The following is a 21,616-nucleotide window of genomic DNA, read 5'->3' on the forward strand; positions in this document are numbered from 1 at the left end:
ACTGTAATATGTCTCAGATGTGCAGATAAAAAAACATGCAATGCAGCCAAAAACTTGTATTAATCTTATCTTGGATTATCTTTGTTGTTGATGACATCATCATGTGTTGTGTCATACGTCAAGAAAGTTGATCGTAGCTATCACATCAGCTAGACATGTCGATCATGATCATGGTTCCAAATTTGAGGAGGTGTGTACACTAAGCACAAATTCACGTAGCTGTGTTCATCAGTTGCAGTTGCAGTTACTTTTTATGTGTTTATCATGCAATTACAATAAAACATGCAATATAATATATGGAATATTCCACCACTGTTAAAATTCAGAGGGTTTTCTGTAAATTGAGACCATTTTTATTATTTTTCTCCAGTGTATGTAGGTTGGGCACTGTTTTAAATTCAGGTATGCCCAATTCTTTCAGACATCAAAAATGGAGACATAAAGAACGCACCGAGACACCAATACCTCCTTTCAGTAAAATCGAAATACATTTGGTTTAGAAAGATATAAATTTGATTCTTTTTCCTTGGGTTACTGCCACCTAGCGGGATCAAAATAAACTTTGTGCAGGGTCAAAGACCAAACAGAGCCTAAATTACAGATTTTTAAATAATAATATATCTTTTTTATATGATTTTATCATAAAATGTAGAATAAATACAATATAGTATATGCAATATTCCACTACTGTATTACAATTTTGAGGATTTTCTGTAAAATTACATTTTTTTTTTTTATCAATTTACTCCAATGTATGTAGGTAGGACACTCTTTTAAATTCAGATATGCCTAATTCTCCACACACAAGTCAAGTCAAGTCAAGTCAAGTTCATTTATTCGTCTTCCTTTATGAGAAATTTGGTTTAGAGACAGGGTACTGCTGCATAGGCAGACATAAAACATATAGACAACATAAAACATAAAACATCCAACAAAGGAGAGGGTACATAACTGGCAACCAGATGGGGACCAAAGTGCAAGAGGATCAAGCTTCAATACTTGAAGTACATTGCAATTACAATTACACATTTAAAGTGCAATGCACAGTAAAGTTGTTTCACCAATAATGAAATTGTCAGGAGAAACGGGCTGGATTCAGTTGCGGGTTTACACTGAGCTTTATTGAAAGCAGATGAACAAGGCAGATGAGTATCGTTCCACAGTTTAGCTCATTCGACAGCCGAATACCAGAGAAATGAGAGATGGAATCTTCTCGGAGTACTGCATTCGTGAGAACAAGAGACAGAGCAAAACAGCAAAAGGCACTGAAGCCTGAAGACAAAACAACCCTGACAGAACTGCCTCTTTACTTTAAATAACTTGCCCTCTGGTACTTTATTCATTTTCATAGATGCAGAAGACCATAATGGTAAAATAAAGGCTTCAAAATAATTTATTTTTATTTTACTTCCCCTCAGTATGACTCATAATGTCATGGGATATTTTGGCTTGTAACCTAGTTCCCACTGCTAAATGTCAACCTCACTAATATAAAAGACAATTACACATTCCTGGAAGCGTAGATTAATTGTTATATCATTAATACAACTTTGTATAATCAGCTGTAGAACAAAATTCTCTTAAGGTATTAATATATAATTATTTCACCTGAAAAATCTGAATGAATTGTTGTTAATGTCAATTGCTATTAAATTCTATTGATGTTTTTTTATTATTGTTGGTTCTAATTACTTACTTTACAGGAACTCCTATTCCACAGCTGATTTTATTTTGAATTTGAATGGCCACATAGTCAGAATTTTGCATGTATTTGCTGCGTGCCTTTCATCTTGGTGAGAACACTTTTAGATTATCATTACTGGATTAGTCACTGGTTGGACGCCAATTCCTGAATTTACTGTTAAGGATGTAAATTGTGGTGCTGCTGATTTGTTTATATTGTTGCTCTGGTGCAGATCCGGAAAACATTCCAAAATAAAAAAGAAATACATATATAATAATACAAAATAAAAAAATAGAAAACATTTTTTTAAACACTCTCCCTCATGATCTGAGTACTGAAGTTGATTTCTGCACTGTTTCTAATCTTTTTCTTTAACACACAAGCTATTGTTATGCACTAAACACATAATAGGATATAAATAAATAGGAAAGAAGACATTCACATTCAGCTTGCATCACATGTTGAATGCAACCTCACCTTTGAATAATATGAATAGAATAGGATCAAATAATAGGTAATAAACAAATGACAACAAAACACCAGCTCAAATTTTACTTGGTTTCTTGAAAGGAATTATTAACCTTCATGTGCAAGTTTTGTCATTTTGAATGAGCATGCAAAACAGAATCATTTCCATGGATGCTTATTTAACAAACAAATACGTTTGAAGAAAACAAGACACTAATTTGCAAGTGTGTTCCCTAACAATACATCTCTCTTTTTAAAACCTTTCATTTTAGTAAATCTCCTACTAAATGTAAGTTGACAGTAGTGTAAACAGTACTTACAGTAATCATGTTTACATTACATTTTTGATGAGAAGAAAATCTTTTGAATCTATATAGTTGTACTTGGACTAGAATGTGTGAGGTACTGTAAATAATAAAGAAGTTAGATTTAAATGTGTATCGTGTGTGATAAAAACCAAACACTTTAACAGTTATAAAATGTACATGTTATAATCATTATACACTTTTATTTTGTCTTTTCATAACATTACGGTAACATTATGAAACTGTCTATATTCAAGGTCTCCACAACAGTCAAATAAAGAGGCTCAGTGATTTCACCTGATCCTGAATATAAATAGTATGTTACCACATATTTCCATTGTCATATGTGGGTTAGATGAGCTGGATGCAGTAGTGGTCACCATAACAGGGAACCATAAACCACATCACTGGAGGCTTAAAACAACAAATCAAACGAGGTATAGGAAGGTTAATATATGAGAGTGTTATTTCCCCTTTGATCTGAGAACAAATACAGTCTTTGAGATTGGAAGTAAGATTTTACTTCAGTGGGCTGAAATGGGCACCGAAAGTTCATTTGAATTGTGTCTAGCTTTATCTATAACACAGTTTAGAAGCTTGACATTAAACAAATTCGTACACAGGTCACCTAGTATTTGACATTCAAAAATAGCAGAATTCTTAAGTCTAAATGTCTTATTTCTTAAAGTACATCAAGGTTTAAACATGAAAATTATTTATCTAAATCAGCCACAAATTACAATCTAACCAAACATAGTTGGACAAAGCATGCTGCTCTGAGTTACATTTGTTAGCCAAATCTCAATGGAAAGACTGAAGCCATGACTTTTGTGTGTTCACTTATCCAGGTGGCCTATGGACTTGGGGAATGTGAAATGCAAATGTGAGTGAGCGCTTTGTAAATTAGCTTTCGCCCGCCCCACTGCATTTGTCAACTTTCCTTAATTCTCATTCAGCACAACTTTTCACTCTGGAAACTGGTTCACAGGGAACATGTTGTTATGACAGATAACATTCTCTAAAACTTGCCGATCCTCTCTTTTAAAATGCAGATTGTAAGGTATGTATGTTTGTCTCTGGTTAATATATATATGAAGAAAAGTGCTCAAATAAGATAATTAAGGTTCTTATCTAAAAAAAGATTCATCTTAAAATACATATATACTCTTATCTTACAAATGTATAGAATTTTGCGGTTCACAGAATATGTTGATCAAACCATTTTAAAACTCATTGTGAATTTTTATGAATTTATTAGTTTTATATTTGATCTTCAAACAATGTATCACAATTTTGTTTCTTAATATGTGATATCTTTTCTATATTCGGTTTATGGCAATTATTGAAACAAAATAACAGGTTTCCATATGAATTTATTTAGCCAGTGTTTTGAAAGGCAGCATCTAGCTGTGGCAAAGTTTTTTTAGTTTCGTGGTTTGATGAGGTTTAATAAGTGAGAGATTGCACATCTGACATTGTCTTTTTAAAAATTCAATGTGATCTCCTTAGGATCAAGACACAGTCTGGTGCAGGAATGCTGCTTTTTACTGCGCTATTCATTTTTAGCCAAGTAAGTTCATAAGGGCTATATATATATATATATATATATATATATATATATATATATATATCTGAATGCCAAATACTCTTCAACATACTGCTCTGACTGATGATCATGCCATTTAATTCATTTAACACTAGTCATCACCTAATAGCTTCAAATGTTAAATGTTAACATTACAGTATTTAATGTATGTTTTCTAATATATACTGTGAGAATCCCATTCTCTTTGTTAGATAGGATCATTTGTTTATGACTAAAAAACAAAAGTACTGACTGTTTTCTTCTTCTGTTACCTAACAGACTTCATATGTGGGTAAGTCTTTATTTAAACAGACACTGTCCTTTCCGAAATCTAGTTTTAAAATCCACTATATAGAGTTATATCACACACAAATAAAACATGCAGCAAATTTATAATTTTACAATGTATATGTTTTCAGCTTCCGCAGAGGTGACCTATTGGGCAGAGGTCATGATTGAAGGGAATAAAACATTAAATGTTGCAGTCCATCTGCCTGGACTTATTGGGACTGTTGTGGATACAACAGGGGTAACAGTCACAGATGCTGAAATAGCAGCAGGTAAGTTAATTCTACCATGATTCGAGTAATAGGTTATTCTTTCTGATGTTGATTTAATTGTTTTATTTACAATTGATCTATTGGTAAGCCCCGCCCCCCTTAGTTACTGTTGCTCCCTCTGACAAACAAACAGAGTTGCACACTCTCTTTCAATGACAACTGTCAGTGTGAAAACTTTATCCCATGATGTTTTTGCACAATTTTGAACCAGAAGGGCCACCATTCAATTGGGAATTAAATATTCCATGGAGGGATATATAAATTATTTTATAATAAATACGGTGGGTAAATCGAAGTGAGGGTTTACAGATCACAATGCAAGCAAGAGAAGTCTCATATTACGGTCAACATGATCACAGATGATAACACCCCGGATCAACACTGAATTTTCCCGACTTTGTTAACTACATCATAAAATATCATGATTCTTAAATATAAGTAAATACATTTTGCACCTTTATAGATCATGTTAGTTTATCTTTAATGGGCTACGGGAAAAGGAGCCTAATATTAGAATAATTTATTAACTAGGTGAAGTCAGCTAAAATGGGTCATCAGGTAAAATTTGACTAAAAAGGTTGTAGCCTCGTATCTCTTTTAATTGTTACAGCCAATCATAATAACTGAGCTTGCATTGTAGCTTCAACAATTGTTGACATGTAAAAATAATAATAAGTAATAATAAGTTTTTTAAGGTGGGCAGGGCAGAGTGTGAAATGAAGCTTGTCAGAGAAATGTTAAAGGTAAGTGAGCCTGACATAGTAAACTTCATTAATCACTAATGAGGGTACTAAAGCAATTGTAAGTAAGCTTACCAACAAAGCAAGGTTTAATAACAAGGGTTTGACATGCTCTTTCAATAAATAAATAAAAATATATATTTTAAAAAGAGACTTTGTTCTTTAACTGGCCTGACTAGGTGCTATGTTACGACCTAAAGTATAGGAAATATTAAAGTGTTTTTGTGTTTGTTTGTTGTTTTTGTGTGTTTTTTTTTTTTTTTTTTTTGTCAAATATGTCCTAAACTTTAACAAAATGTTCGACAAGTATTTGACAAGCATACACACATACATACACACAAAAGGCAGCAATGCACTGTAACACACATCTATACAACATGATCAGTGCATTTTTAATTGCATTGTTTAATGAAATATTGGTTCAACTTTCTTTTTAATAAAATACATTTATGGTGTTGTTTCAATGGCACACTAAAGACAATAGTGTCAATTTACTATGAAAAAAAAAATAGTTTTAACTGGATATACTTGTCGAATACTTGTCGAACATTTACCTGGCCCATTTTAACCGAATGTTGTACCTATAGGCTCAAGAAGTTACCTTCTGATAGTCTAACTCAGAATTTTTTAAGAATTACACTTTTTCACATTTTAAATATATATATGCCTATAGAGACCCATATATATATATATATATATATATATATATATATATATATATATATATATATATATATATACACACACACACTGTATATCATTACATCTTATGCATAGCGTATTTGATGGTATTATAAGTAATTAACCAAAACGTGGCCCATTTTATTTGACTTCACCCTAGCCTATGAATAAAACCCATCTTTTAACTTATACTATAGTGTTGGGGAAAGTTACTTTTAAAAGTAATGCATTACAATATTGCGTTACTCCCTAAAAAAGTTACTAATTATGTTAGTTACTTTTTATGGAAATTAATGTATTTTGTAATTTTTTTAGTTACTGTTTTATGAGTTACTGCTTAAATATGAGCAGGGCTTGATTGTTTTTAATTTATAGCAAATGTAAAAGCTATAAAATCTAAAATTGTAATGAATAAACCTCAGGCTGAAGGAAGTTTTACTTATTAGTATGGTTGAACTTGATCATCAAATGTCAGCAGCACAGACATTAGTTAATAAAATGGGATGAGATATATATGTTTTTTAACATTTAAATATTGCAGGTTTGCGTCAAATTCTGAGTTTGTATTTCACTGTTTTAATTCATTTTGATAATTTTTTTTTTTTTTTGAGGGTGGGATAATTAATGCACATTCACATTCAGTCTAGAACTACATCATGTTCACACAGCACACACAACGCCTTTTTTTGTACTTCCAATTTCTCCCAATATGGGGACAGTAAACTTGTCTGTCAATGAATGGAAAACAAAGTAACGTCTTGGTATGGTAACCCTCATTCCCTGAAGGAGGGAACAGAGACGTCACGTCGGTGACCAACTAGTTGGGATTTCGCTTCGATAGAGCAATCTACTTCGATTGTAAACTAAACAAGCCAATGCACATTGGCATACAATTATTGCGTCCAGTTGTCGCTGATCACAGCGTGAGTATAATAAGGCTGCAGGTGACATGTATGCCTGATTCTCGCTGAGGAGCTGAGCCAGTGGCTCAGCGGTGGTACAGCAACCGTGGCAACGGAACATGACGTCTCCATTCCCTCCTTCAGGGAACGAGGGTTACCATACGTAACCAAGACGTTCCCTTTCAGTTGGTCCCTCTCGACATCATGTCAGTGACCAACTAATTGGGATCCCTACCAAAGCACCATGGGTGCTGTCCCTTCCAGTGCCCTTTGTGAACCACCTGCATTAGGTGTAGGCTGGGGCTCAGAACAAGTAGTTTCACTCACCATTGTCAAAGCACTACCTCACTGGATGAGATTGGATAACACTAGGAAAACGTATCCGATCCACTTGAAACAGGGATGCTGTTGAAGCCCCAACCTTCCCGAAGGATTTTTGGGAAAACAAATATACATATAGCATCCACATATGTGTATATAAGTGTATATGGAGAAATTTGAGGTGATTAAAACTTAGAGACGGCATTCCCCTTCTGCCAGACTCCATAACAGACAAAGAGCTGGTATGAGATCCTGAAGCTTTGTGTCCAGTCTACATAGCATCTCAATGCTCCGACGGGACAGAGCAAAGCAGTGTGGGCTGGGGCAGGCGAGTTGCGACATGCGACAGGAGTGCAGACCACTTTGTTGGTTGATGCATGCAACAGTCGCTGTGTTTCCGTTCGTACCAGCACGTGCTTGCCTCATGAGCAACCTCTGAGGTTCAGAGCAAGGCATACCGGTAACAACTCTAGGCAATTAGGCAAATTTATGTACATTTAACCAGTTTAATATGTAGAGGCACTGAAATGTAGACCTTCATTTATGTGTTTTTGACCTACACTGTACATGATGTGAGAACAGTTTGCTATTTATGTTTGTAATAGCATGGACTCTTTAACGTTAGCTAGTTTTATCCAGACACTTTCCTGAAGCACAAGAGGGCATTAATGTTCTGCTTGAGCAGATGAAAATAATACTTAATTAGTGTATGACAACCAGAAAATAAAAGTCTTCATTGAGATTGGGGTTGAATACTTAAGGACATTTTGCTCTGTTTTGTGTGGGTTTAGGTAATGTAATGAAATAAATTATATTGTCCATCCTCTCGGGATACCTGGAATCAGTGTTACAAGTACCACAGGCACATAGCTTTCCTTTTTATAGCATAAACACCCTCAAACTCTTGAGCACTTTGGATCTTCCAATGTTTCTCTATGGCTCTGAAACAAAACGATGTTCAAGTTCTGCTCCCTGTGCAACTAATACTCGACTGCCATTGGCTTACCAATAGATCAATTCTATATGTATATTAAAAAAAAATAGTTTTGACATTAATAAACATTAAAAATAATGCCAGATTACATTTTAAAACAGCATAAATATGATAAATCAATATGATTATGTATGTTATTATAGAGTGTGAGATAATTGGCCAAAATTCAACATGCTGGTGTGGACCAGACTATGTTTGGAGCAATCTTGTGTGTGACACTGTAAATAAATGCTGCAATGTGGACAAATGTGTGGCAAATATTTCATACTACACTCCTCTGTGTCTGCCAAAAGTGAACGGTAAGTTGTCAAAATATAGCAAATTGAAGTAAAAGTCAGACATCACATGTGCAATTCTGGACAACATTTATGATTGTTTCCCTCTGTGAACCTTATAGTTTCACTCATTGGTGTACTCACTGGGAGCCCCTCAACAGTCCAGACACTGGTAGGTGTGCATCTCCTTATTTGGTAAATGATTACTTGTTCTAAAATGTAGTAGATTATCTTTAAGCAGCTGCAGAATTCATAGTATAATATTAACTTTATACGGGATAATGTACAGTCAGTCTGTGATTATAGCCAAATAAACCCCATTTTGCGATAAAGACTGACACACTAACTGTACGTTATAACACTTATTGCATGGCCACTCACAAAATAAATAAATACATATAAATTAAATGTTGATTTGTGATTAAGTAAGTTTATAATTCAAACTGTTTCTTGAAGTCACAAAACATTTACAAATATTTTATTTAGAATCAGTGGTTCGGAGTTTGTAGCATCACGTGATTTCAGCAAAAGAGGATTGGCTGCGTCATACAGTTTTGAACTGAGACGTATATATATTTAACCCGGTCTTGATAAGCCTTCTCTTTTAGATAGAATATATCCTTTATTGGGAGACTTTGAACTTTGTAACTTTGTGCAGATCATATTTATACAGGCACAAATAGCTACATAACACACTAAAGAAAAGAAAAAACAGAAAATCACATCATATGACACCTTTAAGTAATGAGCAGACCTCTAGGAGGCGCTATTAACTAAACCGAATCACTTATTCGAGAGAGCCATGCTAAGAAAGAAATATGTAACTAAAATTACAGAGCAGTTATTTACTCAGTTATAACAAAACTCTTACTCACCATCTTAACACGTTTGCTTTTCAGCTGCTGAATTCTTTTAATGTGCTGAATGCCTTCAACTCATTGACAATGGAAGGCAGCCTGTAAGATATTCTTCTCATCATTTTTGTCTTACATTTTTATTTGATGATATGAATATAAATAAAGTAATTATAACGACTTCAAATACTCTTTCATTGTTTATTAATTTGGTAAGATCTAACCAAGACCTTTGTGTTTCTTCTCTTTTGTCACACAGATATACAGGCTTAAATACGTACGCTCACAATTTCACAGTCTCTCTTAGTTCTATATTTGCCACCCCAAAAGTTCAAGGCATAATTTCTAAGCTGTTGACAGATCGCACCATTTACAGTCTCAGTCTTAAGTCACTAGGTAAAACACTGCAACCACACCAATATTTTTGATCACTTGTTTGATCTATCTAGCCATTCCTACCCATCTTTTAATTAACAGTACTTTAAAAGTATTTTATTTTCATTTGTAGGCATGGTATACATGGAGGCACCTACAGGAAAAGTGTGTTACAATTCAAGACAACAGCTGAACTGTACCAGTATAGAGCCTATGAACAAGTGTGTGTGGCAGATGTCCAGAGATTATGAAGCAACATTGACTCTAGGACCAGGGAGTGAAGTACAGCTGTCAGATACTTGTACAGATCTCTCTACAGTCACACTTCTAAAGACAAATGGATACTGGTCAGGTGTGTTGAATGCAATCATATGAGTGAAGTGGAATGCCATTTATAATACTGTGACCTTTTGTTCTCAATTCTCATTTTCTTGATATGCCAGGAACATACATCTGCCTTTTTGTTAGTGGGAACATAGCTCACATGGCCATGGCTCCTATTCAGATTGCACTTCTGCCAGAGGTCATTAATGTGACAAGCAATCCACAAACTGCAGATTGTTCTGCATCATCATCCACCACAGTTAGCCTCTTATGTTCCATCGAAAACAGCACTGAAACCTACAAAGCCACGCTAAAACTCGGAGCTACTGAAATTGTACCTCCTAAAGACGGTAGGCTAATCTCTTCTACATCTCTTTCAATGGAACATGAAGCTGACGTTTTATCATCTTTATAAAGCAAATAATCAATTGAGTCTGCAAGTCACACAGCGTTTAAACTATTTTTAGATAAACTTCAAAAATCTGGCTTGCAGTGGCCCCAAAAAGGATTTAGATATATTTCAAACTTAAAATAAATGCCATTTCTTTTCAAACAAAAAGACATTGGTTTTAAAATATACAAGATAGATAGATAGATAGATAGATAGATAGATAGATAGATAGATAGATAGATAGATAGATAGATAGATAGATAGATAGATAGATAGATAGATAGATAGATTGTAAGTACTTGGACACTTGATGGATATGGTCTAATTTTATGAGCTCTATACATTTCCATTATTTTTTATTTTTTTCCCTTCTTTTTTTTTTTTTTTGCAGAGAACAATGGAATAATCAAGTATAAAGCAGATTTCCCTGTTGATTGTCTGGCACCAGGCAAACCAAGTTCACTTGAGGCCAGCTGCACTATAGAGAACTCTTTGAATCAGCTGCGAAATCGCACAATAAGAGTACCAATCATTTACCGTAAGTACTGAAAATCATGCTCTACTAATGCAAAAGACTGTCATTGTACATAAGCCCTGGGTGACTGGTTAAGTGAAAAAAGAATGTTTGGATGATTAATTTGTTTGTTTGTTTGCTTGTTTTTATAGCCAGTGACCTGTTTTGTGCAGCGCAAGAAATTGATGGGAGAAAATGGCCAAAAACAAAGAATAATGAAACAGCCATTATAGATTGTACTGCATCAGGGAGACAGGGCTTAATGAAACGCAAATGCAACGGGAAAACATGGGGGGAAGAAATCTCTCTCTGTGTTAAAGCAGTCCTGAATAATGTAGCTTTGACAGCACAGGTGACTGACGCTGAGTGTCTTAAAAACTTGAAGACCTAACTATTGGTATCTGAACTGTGCCTTTAATGTGGAAATGTCTCATTTTTATCTCTCCCAAGGATTTTGAAAAAGGACTTGGAGCAACACAAGATGGTGCTCGGTTTATCTTTCAGAGCTTGAAAAATAACACATCTGAAGATAATGACAACAGTTTTGGTGACATTAAGACTGCTGTTTCTGTTTTCAAAACTATGAACAAAGCATCATCGAACATGGCACTTGGCGAGGACCTTCTTGAAGTAAACATATTAACCATTTCACATACTATATATATATATATATATATATATATATATATATATATATATATATATATATATGTATATGCACACAATATATAATATAATATAATTTCACTATGTACCTCAGGCTCTAACATTGTCAAAATGGCCATATGCTTTAGCATATTTGCACTAATCAGTTACAGGAAAAAAATCTGTTCTCTTATAGGATTTCATCGACTCAGCTAGCAGCATGTTGAACACATCCTGGGAAGTGGGAGACAAAGAAGAGACCAGTACACTGGCTTCACAATATTTGTCTTCCGTAGAAGGCCTTATGAAAAGCATCCGTATAAATGCTAGTCAGGGCTACAACTCCACAAACATTCAGCTTCAGATCTGCCGAAATGGCAGCTCTTGCAACAGAACCGTTTTCAACGTGGACGTTGAGCTGAATGCCACAGCAGATATGGTGAAAACAGTAGGATTGCAGAGCTTGGCCAACCGCCTGCCAAATCAGGGCTACGAGGGTGCAACGTTTCCTAGCATAGTTGTATCCAGCACAGTTGAGAACAACACTCAGTCGTCTGTGAACATCAGACTGGCTTTTCCAAATGAAGTGAACAGCAAGGCCACGATGACCTGTGTTTTTTGGAACGTCACTGAGCAAAGATGGTCAGATGATGGCTGCGAATTCGTTACAGGCCCCGGCAACCTCGCCTACTGCGAATGCAACCATCTTACCTCCTTCTCCATGCTCATGTCTAAGCATGCAGTAAGCATGCCTTTACTAGATGAGCTCACGTATATCGGATTGGGAATCTCCATATGCTCTCTCATCGTATACATCATCATCGAGTGTTTGGTCTGGAAAGCCGTAGTCAAATCCAGCCTCTCCCATTTCCGGCACACTGCTCTCCTCAACATCTCTCTGTGTCTGCTTTTGGCCGACTGCAGCTTCTTAGCTTCCTCCTTCCCATCAATCCTAAATGAAACCACATGCCTTGTTTTGGTGGTGGCGAAGCATTACTTCTACCTTGCAATGTTCTTTTGGATGTTGTGTCTGAGCGTCATGTTGGTCCACCAGCTCATTTTCGTCTTCAGCCACATTGGGAAAAAGGTGTACATGATCCTCGGATTCACCATTGGTTACGTCTGTCCGACAGTGACTGTGGCTGTTACATATGTGTACTACGACCTAGCAAGTGACATTCCATACTACAGCGCCAAAACGTGCTGGCTCACCTATCAGTCAGCAATGAAGGGATCCATCCACGCATTTCTCTTCCCAGTCGGGACCATCATTCTGGTGAACATGTTTTCCATGGGAGTGGTCATTGCAACTGTTTTAAAGCCATCTGGAGCTGAGAGCAACAAAAAGGGAGACAAAGAAGCTATGAAGAGCATCATCAAAGTGGTTATCTTTCTCACGCCTGTTTTTGGTGGGACTTGGATTCTGGGGCTTTTTGTGTTTCTGATGGATGACTTTACACAGTTTCTTACATACGTAGTGCACTACTCGTTCACCATTGTCAACTCCCTGCAGGTATTAACCAGTCTCTCCATTCAAGTCATAACACTTCAAATAAATTACAATTAAATTAAATTACATTTATGCATTTAGAAGGCGCTTTTATCCAAAGCGACTTACCGTGCAGTTAATAGTTTTACCTAACATGTGCGCCCTGTAAGTAGATAAATAGTACAATAGATATATTTAATCATTTATACCTGATTCCTATATCATCTATACTTCCAGGGCTTCTTCATCTTGTTGACAGGATGTTTTGCAGAAAAAAGGGTATACACTGATATTGATATAGTGATATATTTTTTTATTATTAGTACCACAGGACACTGACATGTTTTTTGTTTGTTTTTTCTTCAGGTCCGAGATGAAATATTGAGAATAGTTCTTGGGGTAAGTTCTGGAAAACACCTACAATTCTTGATTTCAAAATATGTTAAAATTATTTGAATGAATCTAAATAAATAAATAAAACCTTTAAAATATATATATATAATGATTTCCTTCCACCAGAAATCTGGAAAAGATCAAGGAACAGTAACAACCACAAAATAAATTATCCATATAAATAAATGCACACAAGGTACGTGTTTGGATATACCTTAATTTAATTTATTTTCTTTTTTTTCTTTTTCTTTTTTTGTCTAGACACATTTATTTATATAGTGCATGATATAATTCAGGTTGTTTTCAAAACAGCTACACGGTAATAAACAGGGGGAAAAGCAGTTCCATTCCACCTGTATCACAGCTCTACAAGAGGCGACAGTGTCATTATTTTGCCCAGTTTAGTTCAAATGTTGATACAGTTCAGTTCAATATTCACTTCCATAACAGAGTCAGTGTTCATTAAACAACTTCAAATGCAGCTCTACAGAAGACAATACATTTTTTTAACATTTCTTTAATACATTTTCTGTTTCCAATGTGTATTGCAGAAGGAGCATGTAAAAACAATATAGGACATTGATCCACCTCTGAACCCACAGCAGCAAAAAAAACAAAAAAATACGAGAGCGAGCACAACTGTTTGGTGAAGACCTGAAAGTACTTCTTGTACATTAGAAGACTTAACACCTTTGGAAAATGTGTAGGCTGTGGTCATCCCTTTTTATTTACTGCATAAAATTAGGAACAAACAGCGAGAAACAGATACAAAAAATATTATAGATGTTCATGTTTGTTTTTTTAAAAGAACAATATAAGTGCTGCTGTATACATATGTAGCGATTATCTGTAGTTTTCTACCCTGATTGTTGTTCTCTTTTATTTACACTGTTCTACATGTCTGATAAAGATGTATCTCTGCATGCAATATAAAAAAGTGGTCACCTACCTTGCAAGTAAGCTGATTAGTTTTAGCTCTGCTTCTGTTTTGCAAAACATCAAAAAAACTATGACATCCACTTCTATGTACTATTTAGTAGTTCTGACAAAATATCTTAAAATATCTGAAGAACCAAAGTTAATTTAACATGTTAAGCACTCTTCTTGAGATTGACAAATATACATTTTTGTGTTGTTTTTATTTTATTTTATTTTATTTTTTTATTCTTGATAGACCTATTTCCTTGTTTCTTTTAAAGGCATATGTAAAATAGAGAGATAAGATTGTTAATAAAGATGTTTATTGTAAGATGATTAATTAATAAAATATTTTGCTTTTCAAAGAGTGATGTTATTCAGATGTTGAATATGATGGTTTAGTTCTGCCTGTAGATCACACCTATAATGACAACAGTAAGAGCTATATTTCCCGCAGCACACCGATCAGAACTCTCACAATTCCTCCATCAGTGTGCTGTTTCTCACGGGTGTCTCCTGTGTACACAATGGCCTGTCCAAAGGTACACCTGCAGAAGGCATAAACTGTCACCATATAAGCCACACAAACAGGGTTAAAGGTCCAGCAATGCGCGTCCACAGCTTCAAACATTATATTGTCATGCTGGCAAGATCATGACTCATGTGTGACGTAGGCAGAAGTACCTACCCAATGTTTTCAAAGTGAATGTGCAAACGCCCTTTTCAAAAAAAGGCAACACAATGAAGAAGTTGGAGGATAAAATCCAATACTATTTCTGCCTACTTTACATGTGAAGTCATGGATGTGCATCACAGAGTGAGTGCAAGATGAGCATTTATGGTTAATAAGTATGTACATTTTCTTTCTTTTTTTCCTTTTTTTTTTTTTTTACATTAACAATCATTTAGCTAGAAAAAAAAAACCCTTTTCCTCAGCTTGGGTCGTGTAGAGCTCTTTAAAGCTGCATTAAAACTGCAATTTGGACCTTCAACCCATTGGTCCCTGTTAAAGTCCACTATTTTGAGAAGAAATCCTGTTTTTCTTTTCCTCAAAAACCTTAATTTCTTTTAGACTGAAGAAAGAAAGACATGAACGTATTGCATGATATTTTTATTCTGGAAGTGAACTAATCCTTTAAGTGCTCCAAAAGTAAAAGTGCAATGGACAGATTGATGAACAGATATTAGAAAAGTTGTGTCTTTATTTTGTCCATAACCATTTTAGTAACTTGCTGATTCACTGCAGGCCATTCTAACACTGCATCATGTTAGAGGTGAAATGTGAACCAAACAAACTCTTTGGATGAGTTTATCCTGCCATTTGGTTCATATCAGTTTTGTTCAAATTCAGTTAAAAGAATCAAGATTCATTCAGATTTGTTCACTAGCCCTGATTGGCTCAACTGAATCATTACAAAACAAAGAGATCGTTCACAGCCGAAATGTAATATATATATTTATACACACACACACACAGACACACATGCATATATAAAATACATAAATATATATACATATCTATCTATCTGTCTATCTATACATACATACATACATACATATATATATATATATATATATATATATATATATATATATATATATATATATATATATATATATATATATATATTAGGAAAACATGTGACATAATGGATAAGTGGATAGAATATATATATCTGTCATTCATCTTCTGCCTGGACCTGGATCTCACTCCATCACGTTTGTTTGTTTAGTTAATTCCACAGATTGCATAAAAACAGCTTAATTCATTGACCAAGATTCGTAACTCCTGAACCGTACTCATTTGTTTATTGAAGGAGGCGTGTTCGTTCAGAAAGTCCAACAAATGAAATGCTGCTTCACAGCCCGCACTCGAATGCTATTGGCTCGTGCTACAGTCCGTCATTACACGCAGGAAAGCAGGGATGTGTTTTCGGTACGAATCGTTCTTTCGACTTATCGTTCACTTAGAAGATTTGTTTCACAAAGAGACTTTCACAAAAAGACGGCACATTTTCCACACCGATCCAAATTGAGCAGGATCTGTGACAGTGACACATGGATCGATTCGCGGTCAGGATGAGGCTCCGCCTGCTTAGCGGGGACTTTAGCTGCCACTTTATGTAACGTTAGTGCTGCTAACGTTGATGTACTCGTTCAGCTGACCCTGGACAACGTCGGGTAAGTCGTTAAATCGTAATTAGTTTTTAAAAAGTTGTTCGAAGCCTTGCCATGGCAGTGGCTAGTCTGCTAATTGTAAACAAGTTGGTCGTTGTCACCGGTTTCGCTATTGACAGTGGCTTTCTATCTCATCACTTATTTTCATAACGATTTTGCATATTTTGCGAACTGTCAGACCATTAATTTAAATGCCTTTGTGATATATTTATGTAAACCATAACAGTGTGGGCAGCTATTATTATTACACTTAGCAGCACGATGAGCTCACTTGACCTTCTACTTCTCTAATAAGCTGTATTCATATGACATATTAACCAAAATGTGGCTATTATTAACAAGCACCGAGATAATTAAAAGGCACCAAGAACTGTGCCAGCTGAAAGAGTCAACAAACTTATTTGAAAATTTCATGACGTGTATGATATGATCTCTGATATGATAATGTGTATATCTTGTTTTTCAGGTTTGAAGTATATTCCTAATTGGAACTGGCTGGCTGTTTTCACAATGGGAAATTCAAGCGGGCACAACAACACTATGAGTATCCCACCAGGAAAAGGACCCCACCAGGTGGGATGCACAGACCTGATGGTGGGCCACACAGTCCATGTAAGTGTGCATTTGAATTGCGTGTACTCAATTTTTTTTGTGTGTCATCAGCAGATATAAAAAATGTATTTCTATTTCTTCAAGGGTACGTTCTTGAGACTCTACTATCCGTGCCAAGCATCCAAGAATCATCAGCTGCCAGACTGGGTCCCATGCAGGGAGTATTTTAATGGCCTCGCAGACTTTATGAAGATAAACAGAGCACTCAGTGAAAGAATTTTTAACTACCTCTTTGGTAAGTTATTTTGGTTACTGTGCACTGAGCTCTTTGAGTATGTCAACCAACCATGCCACTTCCTCAGCATTTCACTCATTTCGAGATGTGGTTAAAACATTGGTTTTGACATGCTATGGAAATGTATCTATGTTTGTTTGCATTAGGGTCTTGTAAAATCCCAGCAGCCTGGAATGCGTCGTTTAAACCGGATGGCAAGTATCCTGTTATTATTTTCTCTCATGGACTGGGAGCTTTCAGGTGTGTTTGATTTGAAGTTTCAGTTGTAAATGTGATCTCAATCCTTGATTCAGTGTTTTACAAAGCCACTGTGTTTTTGTGTGTTGTGTTTTCAGGACATTGTATTCGGCCATATGTGTTGAATTGGCATCACAGGGCTTCATTGTTGCAGCAGTGGAGCACAGGTGCTTGCTTTCAGTTGGAATTTATTTGCTGGAAAAAGCTTTTTTTTTTTTCTTTGCAACTGGACCAGTACATTGAGATAAGAGACAAGCCACAAACCGCTGTTCAGTAACTCTCCTTGCCCTACACCAGTGAAAGGTTTTGTATGTTGTAATAGTCAAAGTGTGTGAGAAGAATGCAAACAATAGTATGAACTAGGTCATCACATTCTTAACAGTGTTTACCGGTGGACTGACATATAACACAGGACTGCAGGATTGGTGAAACACTGCTTTTCAGATTATAAAGCTAGGATCTCAGTTCAACTGGCGTTAAAATGAATTCAAAATGCAACTTTGGAAATACTTTTTAAGTTTATTAGTAATAAGGTAACTTTTTTTATAACTACAGGTATATACTAGTTATTTCTATGGGACCATTTCATATTTCCGGGGTTCTCAGAAGCGCAAGTTGTCATAGTTAAGTTCAGTACGTGGTAAACGTAAACTACAAATATATTTTTTGGAATCTCATTTGTCCCAATAAAATGTCAAATTTGCATTGACTCCCTCAGTCTTTGTATTTGAAACACTTGTATCAGTGTTAACTTTAACTAGTTCCATGTAAGTATAGCATAGTGTTATAAATGTACATATACTGTATTTTTTTTTTAATATATATATATATATATATATAAACCTTGTCTGTGAAAGTTGTCTATTAACTAAAAATGCGATTTTTTTTGCATCTATAAAACATTATACATTCTCACTCTTGTTAAAAATCTCAAGATCACTTATGTTTATGTGTTGCGTTTTGTCTTGTGTATTCTTTCACTAAAATATATTTTTAATTTCAGGGATGAATCTTCTTCTGCAACTTTTTACTTCAGAGAGCATGCTGAGCCAGGAACAAGAAAGCATCCATCATGTGACATAGCCAAGCCTGTGTCTGATAATCTGGAGGAGGTTTGGATGTACTACAGGCCGTTGAAACCAGGCGAGAATGAGTTTCCTCTAAGAAACAAGCAAGTGAGAAAATCACCTTACTTGTTACTCATCTGATATCCAAAACATAGTCATTCCCAGGACCTTTTCTGATATTTAAATCTTGGCAAATGCACCATTGAAGGAACTGTCTGTGGTCCATGCAAACCAATATCATTTTATGTTTCAGGTAAAGCAAAGAGCAGACGAATGCATCAGAGCCTTAGATATTCTATTTGACATCAATTCAGGAAAGTCTGTGGAGAACGTCTTACAGTGTGACTTTGATTTGTCAACAATGGAGGTGAATATAACAATAAGTTAAACTCAATCAGTTTAGTTAAAATTGAGAACTGCTCAATCGTGTTCTGTGGAATGACAATGAGCCTTCCTGCGTTTCAGAACTCCATGGACTTGTGTAGGATAGCCATTATGGGACATTCCTTTGGAGGCGCAACGGTGATCGAATGTTTGTGCAAGGACGTCAAATTCAAGTATGTTTTGAGCTGATTAGGATCCCCTGTACATATCATGACAACTATGAGTTAGGAGATCTTGTGGTTAGATAAAAAATTATCAAGCTGTCTGAGAAACAATGTTCTCAGAGCGGTTGGACTTTACTTTATCCTTCACACTGGTGTCTGTGAAAACCTCTGCATATTTCCTGTTTTTTAGATGCATTTTCATACATACTGGCATGCTACTTGAAATCTTATCATGCACTCTAAATAGTCATCGGGAGAATAGTTTAAGGAAAACATGATTTTTTTTAGCATGATTTTTCAGGAACAAATTAAACTAGCCAAGTCACAGTCACTTGGTAAACTAATTACAGTAGCATGTTTGTAGCAACATGTAGTCTGCACAAAGTGATTAATAAACAAAATAATCATCCTGGCATCATTGTTGCTTCCTAGGTGTGGTGTGGCACTGGACACCTGGATGTTTCCTCTGGACGAGGAGATCTTCCCAGGAGTGAAGCAGCCAATCTTTTTTATAAACTCTGAAAAATTCCAGTGGATTGGGAATATCATCCGCATGAAGAAGCTGGACTCTGCTATCTTTCCTAGAAAAATGATAACCATCAAGTCAGTTTTTTTTAAAGTGGTAATTCAATCTTTAAAAAAAAATGTGTTTCATTTAATTGTGCTGTACTCATTTTTGGCAGAGGGACGGTCCATCAGAGCTTCCCAGATTTCACATTTCTTACTGGGAACTGGATTGGAAGGCTCATGAAGCTAAAAGGAGATATAGATCCACACATAGCCTTGGATCTTTCCAACAAAGCAACTTTGGCTTTCCTTCAGCGCCACTTAAGTTAGTTATTTATCTTTTGGGGTTTGTGTGCTCCAGATGACTTTGTTTATTTATTTATTAAAAACACTTAAAAGGTTTGGGGTCAACAAGTTTTATTACATTTGTTCAGCAAGGATGAATCTAATTAATCAAACATTAAAGACAGTTATATTACGGAAAAATTTATAAGCAAATGCTGATCTTTTGAACTTCTTAGAAAAAATTAATCAGTTTCCACAAAAATATTAGGCAGCTGAACGTTGAATTGAACATTTTTAACACTGACAATAAGAAATGTTTCCTGAGCACGGAATCAGCATTCTAGAATGATTTCTGAAGGATCATGTGACACTGAAGACTGGAGTAATGGCTACTGAAAATTTAGCTTGACATTTTCAGCTTGATAAATGACATTTTGAAATATTTGAAAATAGAAGTTAATCAAATCAATAAAGCCTTGCTAAACTTAAGAACCCCCCCCCCCCCCCCCCCCAAAAAGTCAGTAGTGTACGTAACATTGCAAACTTGTTTTTCTTGTTTTTGCAATAGCTAACTTATCTCTTTGTTTTCTAGATATGGACAGAGACTTTAATCAGTGGGATCCATTAATTGATGGAAAAGATGACAATTTGATTCCAGGAACCAACATTAATATACCACAGTCATCTATTTAATTGAGCAACATAAAATGTGTATCTGTACAATGATTTTGTAATATTGCAAATGCGCATGTAACAAATAGTCAGAAGGTTATATATTTGAGAAAGGTCCAATCTATCATCATGCAAAATCTTTTTATTTCATTTAAAAACAAAAGTTTTTATGACTGCCGTGTATGAATAGGATTTAATTTGTACGATGGATTAGACTGTGATCTGATGTAAATTACACTTAGTATTTTTGCAAAACTACAATTTATACAGGATGACCTATAAAAGGTACTACTTGTTAACAGTCACATAGTTGCGAACCAGACAGTGCCATAGACTTTAACTTTTTTTTTTTTTTACACTTCACCATCCTTTGTCATGCCTTAATGTTTTTAGAATTATATTAAGTGGATTTTGATATCAATGCAATGTCTTCAATAAATCTGTGAATGATGTTACAAGGGGACAGTTGGTAGACAACCATTAGGAAATATGAAATACCATACTGTGAAATATCCATCATATCCTGCTTGTTTCAGCCTAACAGTTTTAACATCTGAAAAAGTAGAAAGATACCTCAGTTTTCTCTGAATCTGTAACTAAAACCTGTAATTCCCTGATTTGTAAGTCAATAGAATCAGTTTTTACACTACTAATTTTTGGTCAGTGAAAAAAAATAAACTCTGTATTGAAATTTCAGTATCTCTATGGTTTCCAGTAAAGTCACAAAATGCATTTTTATGTATATGGGATTTTTTTTTTTATTAAACAGAAAATGTCATGGTATTTGTTTTATTCCCACCATACATAAAGTCTGATTAACACAATGTTCATACAAGTGCTACACACAAAAGTTGCAT

At 35.2% G+C, this 21,616-nt stretch overlaps 2 protein-coding genes across 2 annotated transcripts; both read left to right on the forward strand.

Annotated features, from left to right (window-relative positions):
* The first annotated feature begins 3,431 nt into the window (after window positions 1–3,431).
* LOC113120818 (adhesion G-protein coupled receptor F1-like) lies at window positions 3,432–14,114 on the forward strand. Its single transcript, XM_026290889.1, has 18 exons — window positions 3,432–3,517; window positions 3,967–4,027; window positions 4,322–4,334; window positions 4,462–4,602; window positions 8,384–8,539; window positions 8,638–8,687; window positions 9,415–9,473; window positions 9,629–9,765; window positions 9,878–10,096; window positions 10,188–10,418; window positions 10,851–10,997; window positions 11,126–11,325; window positions 11,424–11,603; window positions 11,815–13,131; window positions 13,345–13,386; window positions 13,474–13,506; window positions 13,627–13,696; window positions 14,052–14,114. Exons 1-17 carry the CDS (start codon window positions 3,504–3,506, stop codon window positions 13,666–13,668), a joined length of 3,042 nt encoding a protein of 1,013 aa, XP_026146674.1. The 5' UTR covers window positions 3,432–3,503; the 3' UTR covers window positions 13,669–13,696; window positions 14,052–14,114.
* A 2,203-nt stretch (window positions 14,115–16,317) lies between these two features.
* On the forward strand, window positions 16,318–21,537 carry pla2g7 (phospholipase A2, group VII (platelet-activating factor acetylhydrolase, plasma)). Its single transcript, XM_026290906.1, has 11 exons — window positions 16,318–16,599; window positions 17,063–17,208; window positions 17,293–17,443; window positions 17,590–17,683; window positions 17,779–17,847; window positions 18,684–18,855; window positions 19,001–19,114; window positions 19,213–19,304; window positions 19,728–19,898; window positions 19,979–20,127; window positions 20,680–21,537. The coding sequence occupies exons 2-11, from the start codon at window positions 17,107–17,109 to the stop codon at window positions 20,778–20,780; spliced, it is 1,215 nt and encodes a 404-aa protein (XP_026146691.1). The 5' UTR covers window positions 16,318–16,599; window positions 17,063–17,106; the 3' UTR covers window positions 20,781–21,537.
* The last annotated feature ends 79 nt before the right edge of the window (window positions 21,538–21,616 follow it).

Source organism: Carassius auratus, chromosome 20 (assembly GCF_003368295.1).
Source record: "Carassius auratus strain Wakin chromosome 20, ASM336829v1, whole genome shotgun sequence".
NCBI classification, from domain to species: Eukaryota; Metazoa; Chordata; class Actinopteri; order Cypriniformes; family Cyprinidae; genus Carassius; species Carassius auratus.

Coding starts and splice junctions, on each gene's coding strand:
- LOC113120818 (XM_026290889.1), top strand. Junction 9,474..9,628: donor TTGACAATGGAAGGCAGCCT/GTAAGATATTCT, acceptor TTTGTCACACAG/ATATACAGGCTTAAATACGT. Junction 9,766..9,877: donor TCTCAGTCTTAAGTCACTAG/GTAAAACACTGC, acceptor TTTCATTTGTAG/GCATGGTATACATGGAGGCA.
- pla2g7 (XM_026290906.1), top strand. CDS start 17,107: ATGGGAAATTCAAGCGGGCACAACAACACTATGAGTATCCCACCAGGA. Junction 17,209..17,292: donor TGGTGGGCCACACAGTCCAT/GTAAGTGTGCAT, acceptor TATTTCTTCAAG/GGTACGTTCTTGAGACTCTA. Junction 17,444..17,589: donor AATTTTTAACTACCTCTTTG/GTAAGTTATTTT, acceptor TGTTTGCATTAG/GGTCTTGTAAAATCCCAGCA.